Raw genomic sequence first — 20,100 nt, forward strand, 5'->3', positions numbered from 1 at the left:
TTGGGGCACAATTGCTCCCATTAAAAGACTCTTATGAGAAAATGTGGGCCAGTTAAAAAAGGACAAAGTTGGGCTTTTGGAGGCAATGCTGCTGAAACTGTGAAGTGTCCTGGGAGATATTTTGTATTGTTTGCACTAGAGAATCAGTTTTTGTAAAGACCTACCTTGTTCTCGGAAACATGTTCACGGCTGATGAAGTTTTTTTATAGAAAACAGTTACTTGATAAGATCACAGTCATTTCTTTGGGGTAAAATAAGTTGAAGTTGCAGCAAACACAACACATCTTGATGGCATTACACGGTGAGGTCGTTGTTATCTTGTTTTGAACAGCAAAAGAAAGTCATGCATTCATGAGAAAGTTGTGGACAAAAGAAGTAAACAAGCTGAACGAGTGATATTGCCCTTTAAACACAAGCCAAACACAGATGAAAAAGCTCTCGAGAGAGAGCCTTTGAAATCGAGAACACTGTTTCAGTTCAGCTCCCAACAATTAATATTGTTTAGTTTTTCATTCTCAATGTCAAACTGCCACAGGGGGTTTCAGTACAAGAATGAGAGGGAGGGAGAGACTGACATCATGGGCTTTCACTTGTTACTGAGTAATGATGAAATGGGAGAAGCAGCTATATCATTACACTGCTCTTTTTTTTCAATGAATCAGCCATAACTCTTTGAGTTAAAGTGTTCAGGCAGCACTTTCTGCAGTTGTAGGAAAAGGTTTTCTGGATCTGGAACATTTGATGGAACAATATTTAATTATATTATTTCTTCCAGGATTCTATTTGATTCTGTCAGGCACTTTTTTTTCCAAAGTTGCCTCCTCTGTTCAGACTCCTCCTCAACCTCACTGCTTCTCTTGACATTATTAACCTCAACAGTGCTCTGTCCCCTCATAAATCCTCCCATGTCTCTCTCTTAACGTCTCAAAGACAGACCACAGTTCATCACCATTAATGACTGCACCTCCTCCGCTGCTCCTCTTTCCAAGGTGTCCCCCAGGGTTCAGTGCTTGGGCGTCTCCTGTTCATTCTCTACATGTTCCCCCTTTGGTAACATCATCTGTCTTCATGCTCATCATGTCCACTGTTACGTCAATGAGATCCAGCTCTACATCTCCACTAAATCCATCGTCTGTGCAGCGCGCTCCACCCCACCAATTTACTCAAACTGAACTGAATCCAATATGATCAGCTTCGGTCACAAATCCTTCACAAAATGCAAACTTCGGCCTCTTTTTTGAACGCCATGCAAATCTCATTACTAAAAAAATTAATTTCCCACGACAAAAGATGAACTCGCCTCTGCACATTTCTGCTCTTTTCTCAAAAAGTCCTTTGGTTCGATCGTTTCCGACACATGTTTCTGGTTTTTAAAAAAAAGCCACCAGCCCTTTTGTGATGTGACAATGCTATAGTAAAGTTTAAAGTTTGTTTAGGTTTAGGCACAGATATAATGAAATATATTTTATCACAGGAATTCCACTTTTCATGTGTATTAGTACGTAATAAATAAATAGAGTTTTGTGGTATTTCATAATTCATGTACAGGGATAGGATTTGGACCACAGATATTCCAAAGCGAATGAACATCAACATAAAAATGACACAAGTTCAGTGTGTTTTGTGTTTTTGAGTCATCTACGATTCTTTTTACCTGCTGTGTAAAATGTCTTTGTGTAGGGCTCTACAAATAAAATAGCTATGTCCCAGCTCTATATCCAAAAACTCTCTGCCTCCCTTCTTCCTGCTTTCTCTCTCTGTCCTGCTAATCTCACTCCTCCTCCTCCCTCTTCCTGTTCTGTCTTCTTGCTGATACCGAATGCTGAACTGCGCCTGCGACTTCTCTGTTTTGCAGGTGGTCAGCCTGAGAAAAGACATCATGAGCGACCGCTTCGACTGCAAAAACTGCAACGAGTCCCTGTACGGACGCAAATACATCCAGGTGGAGGACAACCCTCACTGCATCCCCTGCTACGACCGCCTGCACGCCAACACCTGCCAGGAATGTAAAGAAATCATCAGTCACAATGCCAAGGTGAGATCAAATTGTACAGTGGTGCAAAATAACTGAATGCATTTACTGACTTTGAAGTATTTGTACTTTAGTTGAGCATTTTCATTTCATGCTACTTTATGCTTCTCCACCATTATGCAAAATTTGAGAAGCTTTTATAAATTTGGGCTGCAACTAACAAGTTTTTCCTTGTTGATTAATCTGACAAACATTTTCTTAATGTTTGTGTCAGCTCTACCACAAATACAATACATGTCAAAGTTTTATATAAAATTGTTAAAAATGAACCTCAACCAGCCAGAACATTAAAGTGCTGCTTATATGTTATTGTGTCACTAATAATAATCAAATAATGTATAAAGATATGATTTTACAAGGGGCCAATCTGCCTCCACAATCAGTACTTTTATTTTTGATACTTTTAAGTACATTTGCATTATAACAGTTACTATTATTTTGCTTAAGAGAAGGATCTGAGTACTTCTTCCACTCTTGCTCTAAGTGCTGCAGATGAGCTGGTGTTCCTGGAAAACATAACTCTTCTTACAGAACATCAAATTGTCTGTAATCCCCTTTAGCTTTCCAGAAAGCCTCAGTTAGTCAAAATGAAAAACACTGTCCTAAAGGAAACACCCACTCTGTCCTGTGAATTATGGACTCCCTGTGAGGGACTGGCAGTGAATTATGCTACTGCTTGCTTTGGCCGTCCCTCCTCCGCCCAAGACGTAGCAACATTCATCCTTCATCCATCCTCACCCTGCTCCGTCAGTTGTTTCTTTTACTGTGAAAGCCTAATTCCTCAAAAATAAGTTTTTCACGCACCATTCAATGGGACCATTTATCATGGAGTTTGCTTGAACTGCAGATGAACTGGAACACAAGCAGCTGTTAAAAAGAAAACTCACAAAGTGCATTATTCTAATTTTTAAGGAAATAGTGAAGAAAAAAATTGATTTTTCTCATGTTTATCTCCCATGTTACCTCTTTAATGTTTGGATGGCAGCAGGGTATCGTAGGGAAAAGGAAACTTTCAGTTTAGGCTCCCATGTCAGCAAACATCCAAAGCACTGAAGTGTCCTTGTGTGGGAAACTGAATCCTGTGGCTGGCCGTGACCTCTGACCTCCAAGCAGATGGGGGGCAGCAAATAGAGTCTTCCTGTGAGGAACAATAACATATCGAGTGTTTTTATTAACTTTCAGTTTAGGGCACAGTGTTCTGCTCTTGAATAAAACCCTGAAGCAGCGTTTTCTATGAGTTTCCTGTTGTCATTAAATCTTCTGAAAGGGCCAAAACCAACCATAAACAACAACAACAACAACAACAACAATAATAATAATAATGATAATAAAACCATATCTTAGTTGTCTTACGTTCCACATTTCCTACCCTGTCTGTTGCACTCAGCTCTAAGTCAATTGGTTCCTTTTGAAGATACACTTCTGTAGAAAAACACTCATAAATATTTTGTTTTATTTTCTAAAAAGGCTCCGTCATTCAAAAACATGGAAATCGTGCATATTTGAGGGACTATTTTTAGGTGTGAATTAACATGCATTTGATGTGTATTTACAACAGCTGGGAAGTGTATATGGGGCAGTGCACATTGAACATTTCAGTACAATTTTGTGGCTTACTGATGTTTTTTTTTTAGTTTTTGAACAACAATAATGGTAATAATGGTAATAATCACAAAAAAATGTATTGAATGAAAATTAAGATTGTGTAAAATCCTCAGGACAGTTTACCCAAAAACACTGTAAAAACCAACTACTGAAACTGTAACAGTATGGTAGTAGTAGTGTGAGTTTTTGTTTTTATTAGTTTTTTAAAGATTCTTATCACTTTTTGTGCGGCCAAACAAGCCACGTTTAGTTTTGAGTTAAATGTATCTGCCATCTTCCCTATGTTTTCAAAAAGTTTTAAATCAAATTTACTATTATTCATATTCTCCTAAGTCTTCAAAGGACTTTCATTTATCTTATTGCCACACTGCTCATTATGTGAGGCTATATAACATTTACTTAACAATGACATCTGTGGCCACAACTTACAGTGATGGGAAAGTAAACTGGGTAAGTAATAGATTGTAGTGAAACAGTAGCACAAGAAGAAGAGTTGTTGGTCGGTTCAGTAATGACAGCTTTCAAGGAAAATCTAGCTTGATTTTGCAAACATTTGCTGACATTAACTACCATAAACTACTACTTATGAATCCAACTTTTTATTTTGGAAGTTGAAATTGTTTTATTTCTTCTCCCACGCTGTGCTTTAAATGAAAAAGCCACCATCTTTATTACAGGTTTCAAGATCCTTTTTTTTTTTTTTTAAACCTTCTATTTCTTTTTACTCATAATTTGTCTTTGATTGTATGTTTTTTGTCTGTTTCTTTTACCTGCTCTTCTTTTTCCTCTTTGTTTCATCTGGTCTTCCAGATGTGCATGATTACATTTGATTTAATTTGAGATTTTGTTTTCACATTGGGGAGGACTTTGTATAATCCTCCTTGGCTTCCTTCCTCTCACATATCCACTTACCCTGATGTCTTCATTTAGGAAGCAAGGTAGTGACCCATGGAGTCTCAGCCTCCCTGTGAAAATAATAATTATTAGATATGTTTGATGGGTATCTAGTGTGGATGCACTTAAACCCTGACAGGTTTTACAATCTCTATTCTCTCAGCCTGACCCTCCCTTTCCTCTTCCTCCAGGAGCTCATCTATGAGAACAGACACTACCACGAGCACTGCTTCCGCTGCTTCCGCTGCGACCGCTCTCTGGCAGATGAGCCCTTCACCAGCCAGGAAGACGCACTCGTGTGCAGTGACTGCTTCTGCAATGAGTTCTCCTCCAAGTGTGTGGCCTGCGACAAGACAGTCATGCCAGGTAGGGACGAGAAAGACTGAAACACCGCCTTCCAGACAGAGCCTTCAGTAATCACGCCAACAGTCAGGAGGTTCACACCCTGTCTTTGCAGGGGTAAAGAGGCCAATGGGTTTTTGTTAACCGGGGTGTGACAGCTTAGATGTGACAGAGTGATTGTTTCCTTGCTCTGGTGAAAATTTCTTCCTGCAGAGTTTTCAGCTCTGGCCGCTGTGACGACACGAGTGCAGCAGTGGTGTCGGATGACTGAAAATTACCCGGGCCTGTGGGTACTGTGGGATTATTATAACTCACCAGTTCTTTTCTGAACTGAGCGGTTATTTTCTTCAGTTTCTGTTCAGCCTGGAATGCTTTAAAAAGCTGCTGCCCTCTCTCCCCCTTTTTTGTAAAAGTGCAGCCAAGTTCAAGTTCAAAACACCGTCATGCCTTTGGTCTTCATTTGAGGTCCCGAAAGTTGTAAAACAAGGCCAGTGATTAAAGGATGTGACATCCAGTTTCATAACCATGACTGGCTCCTAACTTCTATAAACCTCTCCAGTGAGACGTGTGTTTCTCATACTTATATGGGAGAGGACTAACAGCCACTTATGAAATAGTTAAAAGGTGTTCGGATGCTGTGCAGCAATGTATGCCAGCTGGAGCATTGCTTTGTTACAGCTTGTCAGATTGGGTTGATGGAAGATAAGCTGAAGTGATTGTATGGTGCAGGAGGCCTCTGTAAGAACAGGTTTAGCCGTCACACTGAATTATCACTTTGGGCCTCCTCAGTGTTCGTGTGAAAGCTATCAGATTCTTATAGCTACAGCAGGGCAGGGATCAAAGGAACGCCTAAAGTGACAGCGAAGTTTCAAAATGTCAGGAAATATATCAACAAACAATCAGAAACGTCTCAGTTTCCACCTCCATCTGTTCCCTCACTTCCTCTCTTTTTCTCTGACAGGATCAAAGATGTTGGAGTACGGCGGCTCCACGTGGCACGAGGACTGTTTTGTTTGTCAAGGCTGCGAGAAGCCGATCGGTGCCGAGGCTTTCATCCCAGACAAAAACAACTACTACTGTGTGCCGTGCTACGAGGGCAGGTTTGCTCCTCAGTGCAGCCACTGCAAAAAGGTGAACCAGGCCTCAATGTGGCCGATGTTGACCATAAATCTTGTACACAGCACCTTTTTATCACTATTATTCATTATTATTAACTTTTTATTATATTCTATTCATTCTTTAGTTAATTAAATTTCTGTCTCAAGTTGTCAGAGGCCAAGGCGACAGATTCAAATGTCTTGTTTTGTCCAAAACTGAAGATTTTCAATTTACATTGATGTTTGACAGAGAAAAGCTTCAAGTCTTCACCTTTAGAAATAGAAATTTAGAGATGGTGATGTTTTTTTCAGGATAAATGACTACTCAAAATGACTGGCAATTCATTTTCTGTTGATTGACTAATTGATTAATCAACATGTGAAGTATTTAAAGATGATTAACCATGTTATTTTTATCTGTCTTTATTTATTTTATTTGTGCATCTGCAGACATCATTAGAACAGTAAAAATAAATATATAAAAGAAAATCCAAAAATGTGACAAGTTAAAAATAAAACATGAGGTCAACTATCCTATACAGTTCATCCTGAATGTGATGTTTAACTGAATAACCAAAGCAGGATCTTAACTTGGGACATTTTACATTAACAGTCTGTGTTTGTGTCCTGCAGGCGCTCACTAAAGGAGGGGTGACCTACAAGGACAAGGTGTGGCACAAAGAGTGTTTTTTCTGCAGTGGCTGCAAAGCTCCGCTGGCTGGTCAACCCTTCACCTCGCAGGGAGAAAGTCCATACTGCGTCAAGTGTTTCAGCAGCCTCTATGCCAAAAAGTGTGCCGGCTGCAACACAGCCATCACAGGTCAGTAAAATATGCTGGACCACCTGGTAAATTCCCAGAGTTAACACAACAGGGTGTGGTGTCCTGCCAACCTAGTGGTTGTAAATGCGATATTCCTGGTTGATCTTAGACTGGGCAGTTCTCCCTATGAATCCTGTTTGCCTTGATTATCTATCAGTATCAGTAAAGGTTAAAATGCCAAAGCAGTTATCTGTAACAAACAGGTTTAGGCAGTCAGGTGACTCAGGTTTTAAATTGTGGCTCTGATCCTTTCTGTGAGTTGCATGTTTCCATATGTCCTCTCTTTGTATTGTGCATTTTCCTATCGTCCAAAGAAAGGACTTCACAATAAAAGCAGTGCTTCAGTTATACACTCTAATGTGGAGCATCAGCTGTAGAAAATAATCAGCCTTGATATAGTCAGGAGAGTCAAAGAGTGAGGCTGATATCAGTGAGAGAAAATTACAAACAGCAACGCTGAATTTACATGCCATGGTGTTTCCTGTTTACCTGCAACAACTGATTTTTTTGGCCATTAGTAAATAAGTCAAGACCACAACATTGACATATCATCACCTTTAAGTTGATATGGTGAACTTGCAGAGCAACATTAGCTTTCATTTGGACTTGTGTTTCTTAGCATCTAATGAATGTAAGTCCAGTATTCACTCTCTTTTTGCTCTGTTTTTGGTCTCCACCCACTCCAATATCTCGCTCTTTAGCAGCTTAATCCTCCACTATGTTCACCAGCTAGTCTTTAATTGTCTGTTGTTTGGTGCTGAGCAGGTAGCGAACAATGGGTTTTTAAAGATTTTAAGCTCAAAACAGGTGGCTGCTGTAGCGCTAAATATCACCATCTGAGCTGTGAGAGTGAATTAAACTGCTAAACAATTGGATGAAAGTCGCTGTAAAGCTCCATAAAGCCAAAGTAATAATTCTTTGTAGGTCCATCATTACACTCTCATGTATATGATGAAATTATAAAAATATTGATTATAACCACTTGATCATATGCACTGTGTGTAGATGGCGCCAAACACAAAAATGAGCACTATTAATACTGACAAGAACGTACACCTTCAGACTAATTTGAAAGATGCTGTAAGAACATAAGAAACTCTGTACAAGGCGGCTTCAAGCGAGCACAGAAGAAGAACAAAGGAAATGAAGACGAGACAAAGTCTATGATCAACTTTATAGCATTAACAAAGAAACTTGAGTTGAATGAAATGCTTTTGACCACAGCTCTGAACTAGAATACCAGCAGGTACACAGGGCTGGCAGTGTTTTCTTATTGTTACTGCCAAATGCTGATGTTATCTGGAATTCATTTATGGTATTTCCTGAATGTTGCTAGGCTGTTATTAAACTGTATTTCCCTCCCCCCAGTAAAACATTCCTTCATTAGTTACTCATATGTTGTATGTTCCTCTTGCAGGGTTTGGAGATGGAAAGTATGTTTCTTTTGAGGACCGGCAGTGGCACCAGCCGTGCTTCAAGTGCTCACGATGCTCTGTGTCGCTGGTGGGCTCCGGCTTCTTCCCCGACCGCGGCCAGATTCTGTGTACAGACTGCAACAGCGACGATTGACCCCCACTGACTACACCGGCAACATCTGCACCTGAAACAGCAAAATGTCAAACACTGCTGACACCAGCAGACAAACTTCCAAACCTCAGCTTTGCACATGAACACTTCAGTATCACTAATTCACTCACAGTGTACAGCTGATACCAAGCTCAGTATTTACAAATCAAAACTCCTATCAGCCTTTAGCACGTTGAAATGTTTGTATAAATTCTGCAGAAATGTCCTGTGATATCTGTGTATGTCTTCTTCTTTATTTTATATGGTTTGCACATCAAAGAATTAATAAAATATTCAAAATATATACCTTTAAATTAAGCTGTTTGTTTATTCATAAAGGTGATAACCCACCCTTATATAACACCAACATTTGAAACGTAATTGTACTTTTGTAAAAGAAATACTCCATATTTTATAAAACTGCTTTTCTTCTCCTCCTGCTACTTGCTACTTGTATGTAAACTTATTTGTCAAAAACAAACTTTTGAGCTGAAATCAAGTGTCACTGGTGTACATGCAATAAAAACTGTCATAAAACAAAGAGTTGTGTGTGAATGAATTAATGAATGGTGTATTTGTCTATATGAACTGAACATGCATCATACATCTCATAATGTACAGCAGGTGTCGGTAAGTCCACTGACCTTAAAGATTGTTTGCAGAAGCAAATTATCATATAGCAGTAGTTACACACCTGGAGGTCGCAAGAGGAAATTTAAAACAACATATTTATGCATAATTTGTGCATATAAATACTAATTTTAGGCCTCTCAAAATAATAATAAAATTAAAAAAATTGAGAAAGTTGTAGTTATAGTGGTAACAACATATGCAAACAGTGAGGAGGAATCAGAAGTGGATACTGCTTCATCTGAGGGGGTCACAAGCCAAGAAGGTTGGGAAATAACTGCTTTGCGGCATATTCAGGAAAGGCAAAAATTTGTGCTAAAGATTTGTTAAAGTATGCTGTCTGTTTCAAAAGCTTAAAGCAGGAGTGAGGCTGTCCCCCTATAAAAAAAACGAGCCCATAGGTCGTATGTGCAGCAGGTTATTACAGGCGACATCTAGTACATCTAGGCTGTAGAAAGTATGACTGGAGCAAAGAGAAAAGTGTGGAGACAGAATGTAAAGCCCATGTTATCTTGTTTCTATTACTAGACAAAGTTAACCACGTTGCTATACTGTAACCATGACAACAAAGGTCGTCTAATGTTGAGGAAGTGCTTATTTTAACCCAAATCACCATCCTTTCCTGAATCTAACCTAGCAGTGATGTTTATTATTGTAACCATGGTGACAAAGGTAGGTACCCCACTCTTGGTACAATCTATTGTTTATTATTGTAACCATGACAACCAAGGTGCGGTACTCCTTCCACCTTGGGGCGCTAGGTTTGAGGTTGGAGGACTTGATAAAAAGCTACAGTCAACAGCTGTTTACCTTAGCTCAGCATAGCTTGTGGTTTTACAGGAGTTATGTGATGGCCAGGGGCAATAACAGCTTGTAAAACCACAATCTGTCATACACTTTGGTATTTGTTTTGGTTGAATAAACAAGATACAACATTGCAGAGGCGCTTGTGTCTGGATCTTATTATCTTTGGACTAGCTGTTTCCCCCTGTTTCCAGTCTTTGTGCTAAGCTAACCCGCTGCTGGCTGCAGCGTCATGGTATCTATCTTCTTCTCTAGCTCTCAGCAGCAAAAGCAAAAGCAAAAGCGTATTTCCTAAAATGGCAAACTATCCCTGGTTGCACAGTAGTGTTCAAAGTCATGCTTTGACCAAGAGACTAATTAATAAACCACACTAACTATCTTAACAACTTCTCTCTTAAAAAGGCCAGAAAAAAAAAAAATCAGGAAAAAAGTTTCTTTTGAGAACCTTTTCCCAAAGATGGCTTTCTGAGGGTAGTCCCATGAAGACTTTCCCTTACTATTACTTACATAATCTGCATAAATATTTACAGTTCAGAACCTCTGTACTGATCTGCTCTGATTGTGTTTATATGGAGGCTGTGCCAGGCTAGTATCCATGTCAGCATGAGGAAGCAGAGGACCAGCTGACAAGATGATGTAGTTTAGGACACAATGGTCTAAAAGGACAAAGTTTTTTTGGACTTATAGTTCTTTAGTTTTTCTGGGCCCGCTGCTCACAGAAACAGCTTGACCCTGGTCTTTTTAGCTTTAATGTGTCCAGAAAATATTCTTAATTAGACAGAAATAAAGGAAATCTTGAGTCAAACTCCACAAATAGCTAGGCTTTGACCCAAAGAATATTACATTAACGTAATTTTAAAAGAAGATGAAAAAGCCAGAATACAGTGGATTTAAAGGTGCAGTCAGCCCTGACAGGTGCTAATGTAAAAATATGACCTCTCTTCTCACTCTAGGCCTTTGGTGTTCCCTCATAAACTGAGAAATTTAACTGTCAAGCAGTGATATACATTCGCTGTAACTTCCTGCTTTTGATCATCATTTATGACCGAGCGCTTGTGTTGACTCGCTGCAACAAGCCTGCTCTTTACATGCTGTTGAAATCTTATCACAAGATCAACCCCAGATGAAAAATAAAAGGACCATGTGGTGCCGTTATTTGTTTGAGCTTTTCCCATGACTCTTCCTGAAATATGCTTGACCTTGTTTGCGGGGATGTAGGAGCGCAGTCTTGTTTGGTCCCAGGAGGAGAAGGAGGAGGAGAAAGAGGAGGTAGGATGGGGCCGAAGCTCCTCAGTGAATATTCAAGACTTCATGTTGTCCCCCTCAGCCTCTGAGGAGGCTCAAACTCAGCTGGTGGAGCCTGTTAAAGTAATTAGACGACATTACTCTGACGGACAGACCACAGAAGAAGACAGAGCCTCGCACAAAATCCCGCAGCTTCTACAGTATTTTTACACAACATTTCCTCAAGTCTAAGGTCCCTAGACGACTGTGTCATCAACAGTATCGACAGGGACTCACATCTGCGCATTTGCCAGCTCAATACATTCTTTGTTTCTTTGGGATTTGGCCTGTTGTAACTTCTGATTTATGAGGACAATTTTTAAGAGGGCCAGGTCACTGAAATTAGCAAAACACATTTGTCACTTACCCCAGTGATTTCTAATATTACTTTGTTTATTATGTTTTATCCACCTCTATACCAAAGAAGTAGATGTGAAGTTTATTTGTGATGCTCACAACATTCAAAGTTGAAGATATTGAACAGTAGCATCTGTTTTAGAAACAGCGTCCATGTTAATTTGTTTAATCCACGGATCTTATTGTCAACAGTTTACATGGGGACTATTTCTTTGGTAGAAGACGGTTCCAGTGAAAACTGTTCAGTGAGGTCTGCAGATTATCTTCTTTATTCTCTACACTCTATTCACTATATATGGTAGGGGAAAATCTTCTATCTCAATATAATTTTTTTTATTGTGATGCTCATATCAGTTTTGATAAAAGATTTGCATCACATGATCTTCCTCAGCAGACGTGTTTAATGGAGTTTGACCAGTTGCCTCAAAAGCCGAACTGGAAATTTGAACTTCTACAACTGGGCAAACTCCATCTGCTGAAGAAGATAGTGTTTTATGGTCAAAAGGTCCTGAAGGCACCTTGTGTGAGATTCTTTTGCAACTCTGTCTGGCCTTCATCGGGATGTGTTAACTACATCACAAGAGATGACAAATAACTGATTAGAAAAGCTTAATTTCCAGTAAAGATCAGTAGGTTTGAAATTGACTTTTTTTTTTGCATGCAACACACATGCATGCAACAGATCTGGGAGCTCCCATGGTGCTCCACTTTTGGACACTGAGTCTCCCATATTGATCACTTTTTAGGATAAGAGTCAAACTCAAGAGCACTTGGCAGAAAACCAGATTCTTTTAAACCCTAGGCCACAATTTGCTCCATCCTAATTTGTTATAAATTTCCAGTCTGGACTCAAAGGTACAAAAACAGCCAATTACTATAGTATCTCCCATTCTATCACCATACACCTGAGTCATTCAAGTTTAACCTCAGGAATCCTGCTTGGTCCCCAAAAGCTCAATTAAAGCCTTGCCTCGGTCAGTTCTTTCCAGATAAGTTCCTGAAGTTACAGGAAATGAAACAACTATTTGCTGTTAAGTAGCGTAACACAAATTGTACATTCATGCCTCATTACTCACACGCCCAGGGATAAATGCGTGGAATGCGTTCTTGTATCAGTTTCCAGCCAGATTGCATTACGTAGTTGAGCATTTTGAATGTGACCTGTGACTGAGTCATGGGCTGACATCTGGTCCAAACCGCAGCCTCTGCATTGTGTTGGATGGCTGAAGCAGACGTGGGAGGAGAAGAGGAGTTAATGCTGCTTGGAGAAACCTGTCTCCAGACCTGTGTTAATGCATAATAGTCTGTCATTAGTCATGAATCACCACCTCAGGTAAAGAAGTCAAGGCCCCAGCAAAACGTCTGTGGGGGGGGGGGAAAGCATTCAAACATCTCTCAGAATGAAAGAGCAAAAATGAATGAAAATGGAGGTGAATAGATTAAATTTCAAGGGATTATCAAAGTGAGCAGGATTCTTCATATTTCAACAAGGACCAAGTGTCGGACCAGCTGAATGAGACCATCCGGAGCCACACTACTAACATGGCCCAGCTGAACTCAACAGGGCTGTGAGGCTGCACTTAAATACAGCAGTACTTTGGGCTAAATGCTATCATTAGAAGGCTGACATGTTGATATTTGTAGGTTTTCATAGACACTAAATGAACAGCCAGGGGTTTACCAAAGTCATGAGGAACCATCATCTGGGCACCATGAATATCTCTCTACCAGACTTCATAGCAATCCGTCTAATATTTGTTGAGATATTTTATTAAAAACAAATACTGTCAACCTCCCAGTGGCACTAAGGACAAGTCAGAGGATCATCACATTCAACAGGATTATTCCTCTGAGGCCCTTGGTGGTTTCACTGCAATACATCCAGCACATGTTGAGATATTAAAGACCAAAATGGTGGACTTACATGCCACGGCTAAAAAAAAAATGCTAAGTGTATGCTGGAGAAACAGAGCAGTAAAAAAAATAAATAAAAGTAAAATCATTGTGTCATTCATTACAGGATGAAATGTGACTCTGGGATGCAGCGATGGTGAAGCAGCATGAAACAGGCCAATTCGTTTCCAGGAACGGACTCTTCCCAGTCAGTCTCTCCATCACATGTGTTTGTCAGGGGCTGTTTCTTCAGCTCGTCTGTCTCCATCCCCCCATGTGGTGGTGGAGTTTCAGGCCAGTTGTGACTAATGAGCTAGTCACTGCAACATTTAAGTACTTGAGCTGTTGAGTTACACTAGGGGAGCTGTAAACTATGTGCTTTTAATCCACAAATCCAGATAGGGAGGGAGGCAGCTATGGTTCAGTGAAACACACATAGTCAGGTTTTAAGAAATGCAAAGACACACTACAGGTAATTGTAGTGATTAACCTTAACTAAACTATTCAGTACTGATGCATTCCTTTCTCATCCCCCCCCTTTAAAATTCTTGTTCAGTTGATCATATCATTTCAGAGTATTACAACTCGACAAAGCTCCCTTATGTGGAAAAATAGCAGCTGAAACATTTGAAATAGTTGAAATAGTGAAAGACGTTGAAGTGGCGAAAAAAATAAAATCTGAAAAAGAAGCAGGAATGGTCGTTAAAATGAGAATGCTGAAAGAAATTGATTGATTGAAGTGTGAGTGAAGATGGATGTTTCAGTTGAAGTACTGTACAAGCACCGAGAGGAAATGAAATTGTGATGAACTGAACTGGTTCGGTGTTCATTCTTCAAACTGCGTCCCTTCACCTTTGAAATCCCTGATTATTGATGTAGTGACACAACATCAGAAACCTTAGTGAGTAGCTACAGTTTTAAGTAATTTCATAAAGAGAAATCATAAATACCATTCTATTTTCATTTGATTGAAATAACTTTAAAAAAAACGTACTCACACTCACAAAATCTCTCTGTTTGCTGCCTGTAAACTTTAGACATGACTTTAAGATGCGTCTCATTTTCTCTTAACGGCCTCGATCCAAACTACATCAGTGACCCACTCACACCATGTTCCTAACTGATCGCTGCATTCTTTTGGTTTGCTCACTTTAATTGTTCTTCGCCCCAGGACAAAAAAATTACAGCGATGCTGCATTTCATTTACACTCTGGCACATCTTTCACCTTGAAAGCCACATTACACCTCACCTGCAGCATTATTTACAGCTAATTTCATGTTTTTAAATATATTTCATATTCTCTTATAAAAATCCTGTCTGCTTTGTTTTTAATCTTCCGATTCTTTGTTTTCATTTTCCTTTTGCATAAAACATTATAACTAAAGTTGTACTATTGTATTGTGTAAACGCTGATACTGATGATCTAACACATTTCTGATTGCATTCAGATTTTTATGTATTGATTTGATAAGTTTGTTGTCAACATATAATAAATAAGATATTCAAAGATTTGCACAATAGTGACTGCCGGTGTAATAACTTTGTATGAACAAGAGAATAAATATGAAAATGTCAAGTATCAAACAAGTTGTGTCAGTATAGTGAACCATGTCTTCTGGCGCTGCCTAGTGAAAAACTGAGATACTGCAAGCTGACAACACGTAAAATATGTTAAAAGCTTGAACTTTTCACACACATTTGTTGATCAAATAGTACATAAAGTAACACAAACAATTTCCCAGCTGTTTAAATCATCTGTGTTAAAACAGATTGTGATATTCAAGTTTACGACCGACAGACACCAAGCAACACTGTGTGTAGCAGAGGGATGTCATCAGCTCGTACTCTCAGACGCCTGATTACTCAAGCAACTATTTTTATAAAAAATAACTAAGAGCTGTCACAAGAGAATGTGCTGGCTATTCTCTAGAATAGTTAACCAAACACTGATAATATTTGTGACTTTTTATGGACCACTGTGTGGGAACTCCATCCAACAACTGGTCAATTTCAAAGTTTCACAGGAATCTATCCGACAGTGATCGACATAAGAAACAATAAAGATTCAGGATAATTATTACAACCAGCTGTGATGAATGACACAAAGCATGGCCTCCATGAAGAGCCACAGGCCTGGACATAATAATAAATGACCAAAACATATTCATGTTACTGGTATTTTATTTTTTTTTGGAAAACAGAACATGTAATAAAAGAATTCAGGGAAGTTGGGGGTTATACAACTATGTGACGCTTAACAAAAGGCAAAACTTTCTTACAATGGAAAACATCAAAATCAGCTACATAATAAATAGTCTTTTTTTTTAAACACTATACAAGATGGTGTGACTGGAGGTGGCATCATCAGGCCTCCAGCAACATTTCTACTTTAATCGGCAGGTCAGAGTCGTAACCATGACCAGCTGTAGGTGGCAGGGGGAATGTTTCAAGCAATGCACACAGTACAGGCTGAAATATGATAACCTAAAAAACAACAAAAAAAAATCAAAAAAGGCATACAAATTTCACAAAGTCCAGAAAACTTGTGTTTCTCTACACGTATCCTTGTGTGTCCAGGTTTTCCAGTCATCTTTTTTAAGTTGAATAATCCTGCATGAGGTCAGGGAACAAAGAATGAGAAAAATGACAGAGATCACAGTTTCAATCACAATGATAAGTTAATAGAAAATTAAGACGTCTGAAGCAGAAGTACAACAATTATATTATTAGAAAAATTTGATTTCAAAATCAATTTATCTGATGACTATTTTTTCGATGTGCTTGATTGTTCAATCTATGAAATGTCAAAAATGGTACAAAATTATTATTCAATTATCAAAGCAGTTGAGCAGATTATTTTTTTATCTGCTAAATGTTTCAGTTCTAATCTGAAGATGCCACATTTTCTGACATTTCATTGATGATTCATTGAGAAAATCTTCAGACAAATCACTAAAGATACTGATCATTAGTCTCAGCTCTAAACACAGTATATGTTAGATAAATAAAACAGAAAAACTCCACTTACAGCTCGTGGTTTCTTGTTAACCTTCATGTCAAACCTGCAACAAAAAACAGTCAGGCTGCATTAGATATGATCAGACAGCAGATGTGTTTCTGTCGAGAGTTATGGTGAAAAGCGGTGCCACTACTGTACCATGAAGAAGCCTAAAAACAAGCCCATAACAGGAATGCTAAATGACTATGTGTTTGTTCTTGTTTGTGCAAAAATCTATAGCCAACCCATCATCTGCAAGACCAGCTATGCTTTATTTAATTGCTGGAATTGGGTAAACACTGGGGTGAGAAAAACATGGAAAATACCCGATTAACAAGCAAGAAAATCTATTGGGAGTTTTAGAGTGCTGGATGCTGATATGCATTCAAATTTAAAGAATGAAGTGTTGGACATGCAGTATGACTGAATAACTAGCAAGCTTCAAATCAAACTCTACATGAGCAAGCAGAGCAGGAAAAACGGTGGTAAAGTTGAGGATGGGAGTTTACAGCAGGCAGGATGTAAACACCACAGGAGCAGGAAGTAAAAGTCAGACTTACTCAAAGTCATAATCAAACATGGCAGAAGGGCTGAGGGGAGGGGGGCGGCATTAGGGGAAGGAAGAGAGCAGCAGCTGTTAGTTCACCAACCTGAGGCTAAAGCCCTACGTCTACATAATACTGCAGTCCCGACTTTACAGAGTGACACAACCACTTCATCACTGTGTGTTAGGTGGAGCACCTGCTGTGTTAATATGTGGTTAGAAACAGTGAAGCCTGAGTCAGGAAAAACAGGTTGACCTTAATTTGGTGGGTAATAATACACTGACGTTAACACACTGCAAAAACAACTTATTAACTTTCTTTGTGTTACTACTGGTATTAGCAGAAATTCAACAACAACTCTTCTAATAACAAAACTAGAACTGCTAATAAACAATCACTGTGTTTGCTCCTAAGTCAGTGTTTCTTAGAGAGGTTGCCAAGATGTTTAAAGGAATGAGAAAGAAAAATATTGGCCCAAAAATTAGACGTTGGAAGTTGGAGTTGTGTTATATTTAATGGACCACATATTTACATGTTCACAAAATCAGATATTCATTTCAGTTCAACACGAGGAAAAGGAATGAGCACTATTTTATCCCTTTACTACTATCATCTTGGGGAAAGTTAAAGGACCTGTCCGAAAGCATTTTGTATATTTTTCAAAACTAGGGCTGGAATTTTTTCTCTTTTTCTAAAATATTTTGACCCCTGAGGGATTTTAAAAAGAGCCTTCAAATGGAACAGCCTGAGGATGAAAATCCCTACACTAAGCCTGTAACCTCTGATGAAGGGTCACGAGTAGACATTGCTTATTTTCAGGGGTCACAAGCCAAAAACATTGGGAACCACTTCTTTAACTTTCTATGTTATTGTCTGAATTTTTAAAAGCTCATGCCTATAAGAAACCTGCAGTCAGTAATTGGATTAGGAGATCACAGAAACTCTGGATCATCTAGCTAGATATCTGCAGGAGAAAAATTATTTCTTGTGAGTGAGTTTCTTATAGGGTTTTTACCAAGTATGACAAAGGCGTCAGACAAAGATGATATCACTGTGACAGCAGGATGAAAGACAAGTTCATTTATATAGAGATAGATTGTATTTATAAAGATCTTAATACTTTGATATGTGGACAGGAGAAGCCTGGGTTCAAAAAGCAAACTCTACATGTGCCTGATCATTATGCATAACTGGGTATGATTGCATTCAAAATTTAATACAAAAATTGCACACAAAGTGTCTAAATCTGAATCAGAAAGTAGCATCTCTTGTCACTATTGGTTAAAATGACTAAACCATGGTACCAATATAAGGTCAGAGAAATCTTGTACCTGTGTCTGTTTTTGTTCTTCCTCTTTTTGTGGCTTGCATGATGGCTGCCCGAGGAGGAAGAGGAGGCAGCCTTCTGAGGCTTCAGGTCCTGCAGCGTTGAGTCCACATCTTCTGTGTCCTCCTGACTGGGCTCATTTTCTTGGTTCTGGAGATCTGGAGAGGTGTCGCTTTCTGTGCCGCTGCCTGCCTCGCCTGACGTGACCCAAACAGCGTCAGAAATTAACAAAGAAAGACCATGGAGGAGAAACGTTTCTATTGCTGCTTAGCTTGAGAACGTTACAAAAAACAACTCACGCTTTTCATTCATGTGATCTGGTATCCCTCCAAGAGCACATACTGCCTATCAAGAGAATACAGTTGGATTATTAGGCTTTTTTATGCATGATCCGCTAAAATTTTGTAAATCAGTACAGAGAAAGAAGGACTTACTGCAACTGATGTGACAGACGACTTGCTGAATAAACGTTCTGCTTCCTTGAATTTCCTATTCCTTCTATCAGTCTTACTATTAGAGTTCCTGTAGGCATCACAAAAGAAAATGTAAACTCTTTTTAGTCAGAAAATGGTTCAAGGTTGTGTTTTTAAATCTTAATGAAGCAAAGAAGATGGATAAACAACTATCTGGTTTCCACCACAAAGTAAATCATTTCAACATACTGAATAGATCCTATAAAATCTATCAATCCTTCATAACTTCTGAGTCTTAAACATTTATCCTTATTTGTTTTTTCCTCTGTACACTTACACAGACATGTAGAGAGCCCAGCAGTTTTATATCTGATGCTTACTTTTGGTTGGTGAGGTATCGGTCCCATCCTCTGATGATGTTGCCATACATCTGGGTGTCTTCTAGATAGCTGCCTTCAAATGCATATATTTGTCTTTCCAAGTTCACCAGCGTCTCCTAGGATATTTAAAAAAAACAAAGTAGGATTTTGAATTTATGTCGCAGGTTGTGTGCACAAATGACCAGACAGATGTGTAAGCATGTTTCTCAGACTCAAGATTGACTTGACTGTCAGGGATGCACAGACAAGTAATTTCTCTTAGCTGCAAACAGGATAGAAATGAGATGCCTGAAGAGAAGGAAAGACACTTATAACTACTATTAATGATTATGTTACTAAAAACAGGTGAATAGTTTCTATGTCACCATGCATTTTCCCTGTGATGCTTTCCAAACTAACCATGGGTACATGGCACACCTGTAAAAACAAAACAACGCGAGAACTGAGCCAAACCGGGCGGTGGCTAACATGTAGCTCTGCTTGCTAACCAACTGGCACAAACAGCCAACAAACGCTGCTGCGGCTGCTTTCTGGGCTCCACGACGAGTTAATGTTTGCAAATTTAAATATATCCGGAAAAACCCAGTCACTACCCGAGTGAAATGCGGAGAAACAAACCGACAGATTCGCTAATGCTACCATGGTTAGCTTAGCACTTAGCAAGGCCTCGGCTAGCAGTGCGCCCAGTTCGAGGCGGACGTTAAAGTTACAGTTTGGTGTAATTAACAAAACGCTCAGTGTCTCATTCATGTTTGAGGCAACTTTAACTTACAGCAAGTTCTTGTTTCCTCTTCACCAGCTCGGCGAGCTCCCGGCGGGTGTCCGGGATCTGCGGTGGAGTCGCCTTCGCATGCATCGCCATGATGGATCGAGGTTATCTGGAAACAAAACAGCGGCGGGTCGGGTTGTAAAAAGCGGCCGATGGGCCGCAGTGTTACCGGCAGATGTCGCCGAAGGCCCGCTCCTAGACTGCGGGGCGGACCAGTGTTGCCAGGTTCGACTGCCAAAAAAAAGTACATCGTCGTAAAAAAAAGTGGTCCAGTTTTTAATTTTCATTCAGGAGAGCTCCCTCGCTTTTTTTTAAGCCTATCCGAGATAATGGTATAATCGGA

The 20,100-nt window shown here is 39.3% G+C and overlaps 3 protein-coding genes across 4 annotated transcripts in view; 1 reads left to right on the forward strand and 2 right to left on the reverse strand.

Moving 5' to 3' along the window:
* ppt1 (palmitoyl-protein thioesterase 1 (ceroid-lipofuscinosis, neuronal 1, infantile)) overlaps window positions 1-2,462 on the reverse strand; it is a 27,664-nt gene extending 25,202 nt beyond the window's left edge. Inside the window, exon 1 of the mRNA XM_071499231.1 lies at window positions 2,458-2,462. The gene's annotated coding sequence lies outside the window, so the exon portion shown is untranslated. The remainder of the gene's footprint in view (window positions 1-2,457) is intronic.
* The window catches only part of LOC139633527 (four and a half LIM domains protein 3-like), a 19,511-nt gene extending 10,614 nt beyond the window's left edge, over window positions 1-8,897 (forward strand). Inside the window, exons 2-6 of the mRNA XM_071499232.1 lie at window positions 1,856-2,035; window positions 4,723-4,897; window positions 5,835-6,004; window positions 6,604-6,790; window positions 8,208-8,897. Of these exons, the coding sequence (XP_071355333.1) occupies window positions 1,880-2,035; window positions 4,723-4,897; window positions 5,835-6,004; window positions 6,604-6,790; window positions 8,208-8,359 (840 nt within the window). The 5' untranslated portion in view covers window positions 1,856-1,879 and the 3' untranslated portion in view covers window positions 8,360-8,897. The remainder of the gene's footprint in view (window positions 1-1,855; window positions 2,036-4,722; window positions 4,898-5,834; window positions 6,005-6,603; window positions 6,791-8,207) is intronic.
* Window positions 8,898-15,488: 6,591 nt separating this feature from the next.
* On the reverse strand, window positions 15,489-19,943 carry meaf6 (MYST/Esa1-associated factor 6). 2 transcript variants are annotated; one of them, XM_071500629.1, is made up of 8 exons: window positions 19,761-19,943; window positions 18,989-19,104; window positions 18,630-18,717; window positions 18,495-18,540; window positions 18,200-18,392; window positions 16,884-16,913; window positions 16,354-16,387; window positions 15,489-15,935 (listed from the first exon to the last, which is right to left on the reverse strand). In XM_071500629.1, exons 1-8 carry the CDS (start codon window positions 19,848-19,850, stop codon window positions 15,921-15,923), a joined length of 612 nt encoding a protein of 203 aa, XP_071356730.1. In that variant the 5' UTR covers window positions 19,851-19,943; the 3' UTR covers window positions 15,489-15,920. The 2 variants fall into 2 exon arrangements, with proteins under 2 accessions (XP_071356730.1, XP_071356731.1); XM_071500630.1 differs by lacking the exon at window positions 16,884-16,913 and having other exon boundaries at window positions 19,761-19,938.
* Window positions 19,944-20,100: the final 157 nt, after the last annotated feature.

This window comes from Trachinotus anak, unplaced genomic scaffold (assembly GCF_046630095.1).
Source record: "Trachinotus anak isolate AG129_WGS33_773 ecotype Australia unplaced genomic scaffold, CSIRO_AGI_Tana_v1 ptg000016l, whole genome shotgun sequence".
NCBI lineage: Eukaryota > Metazoa > Chordata > Actinopteri > Carangiformes > Carangidae > Trachinotus > Trachinotus anak.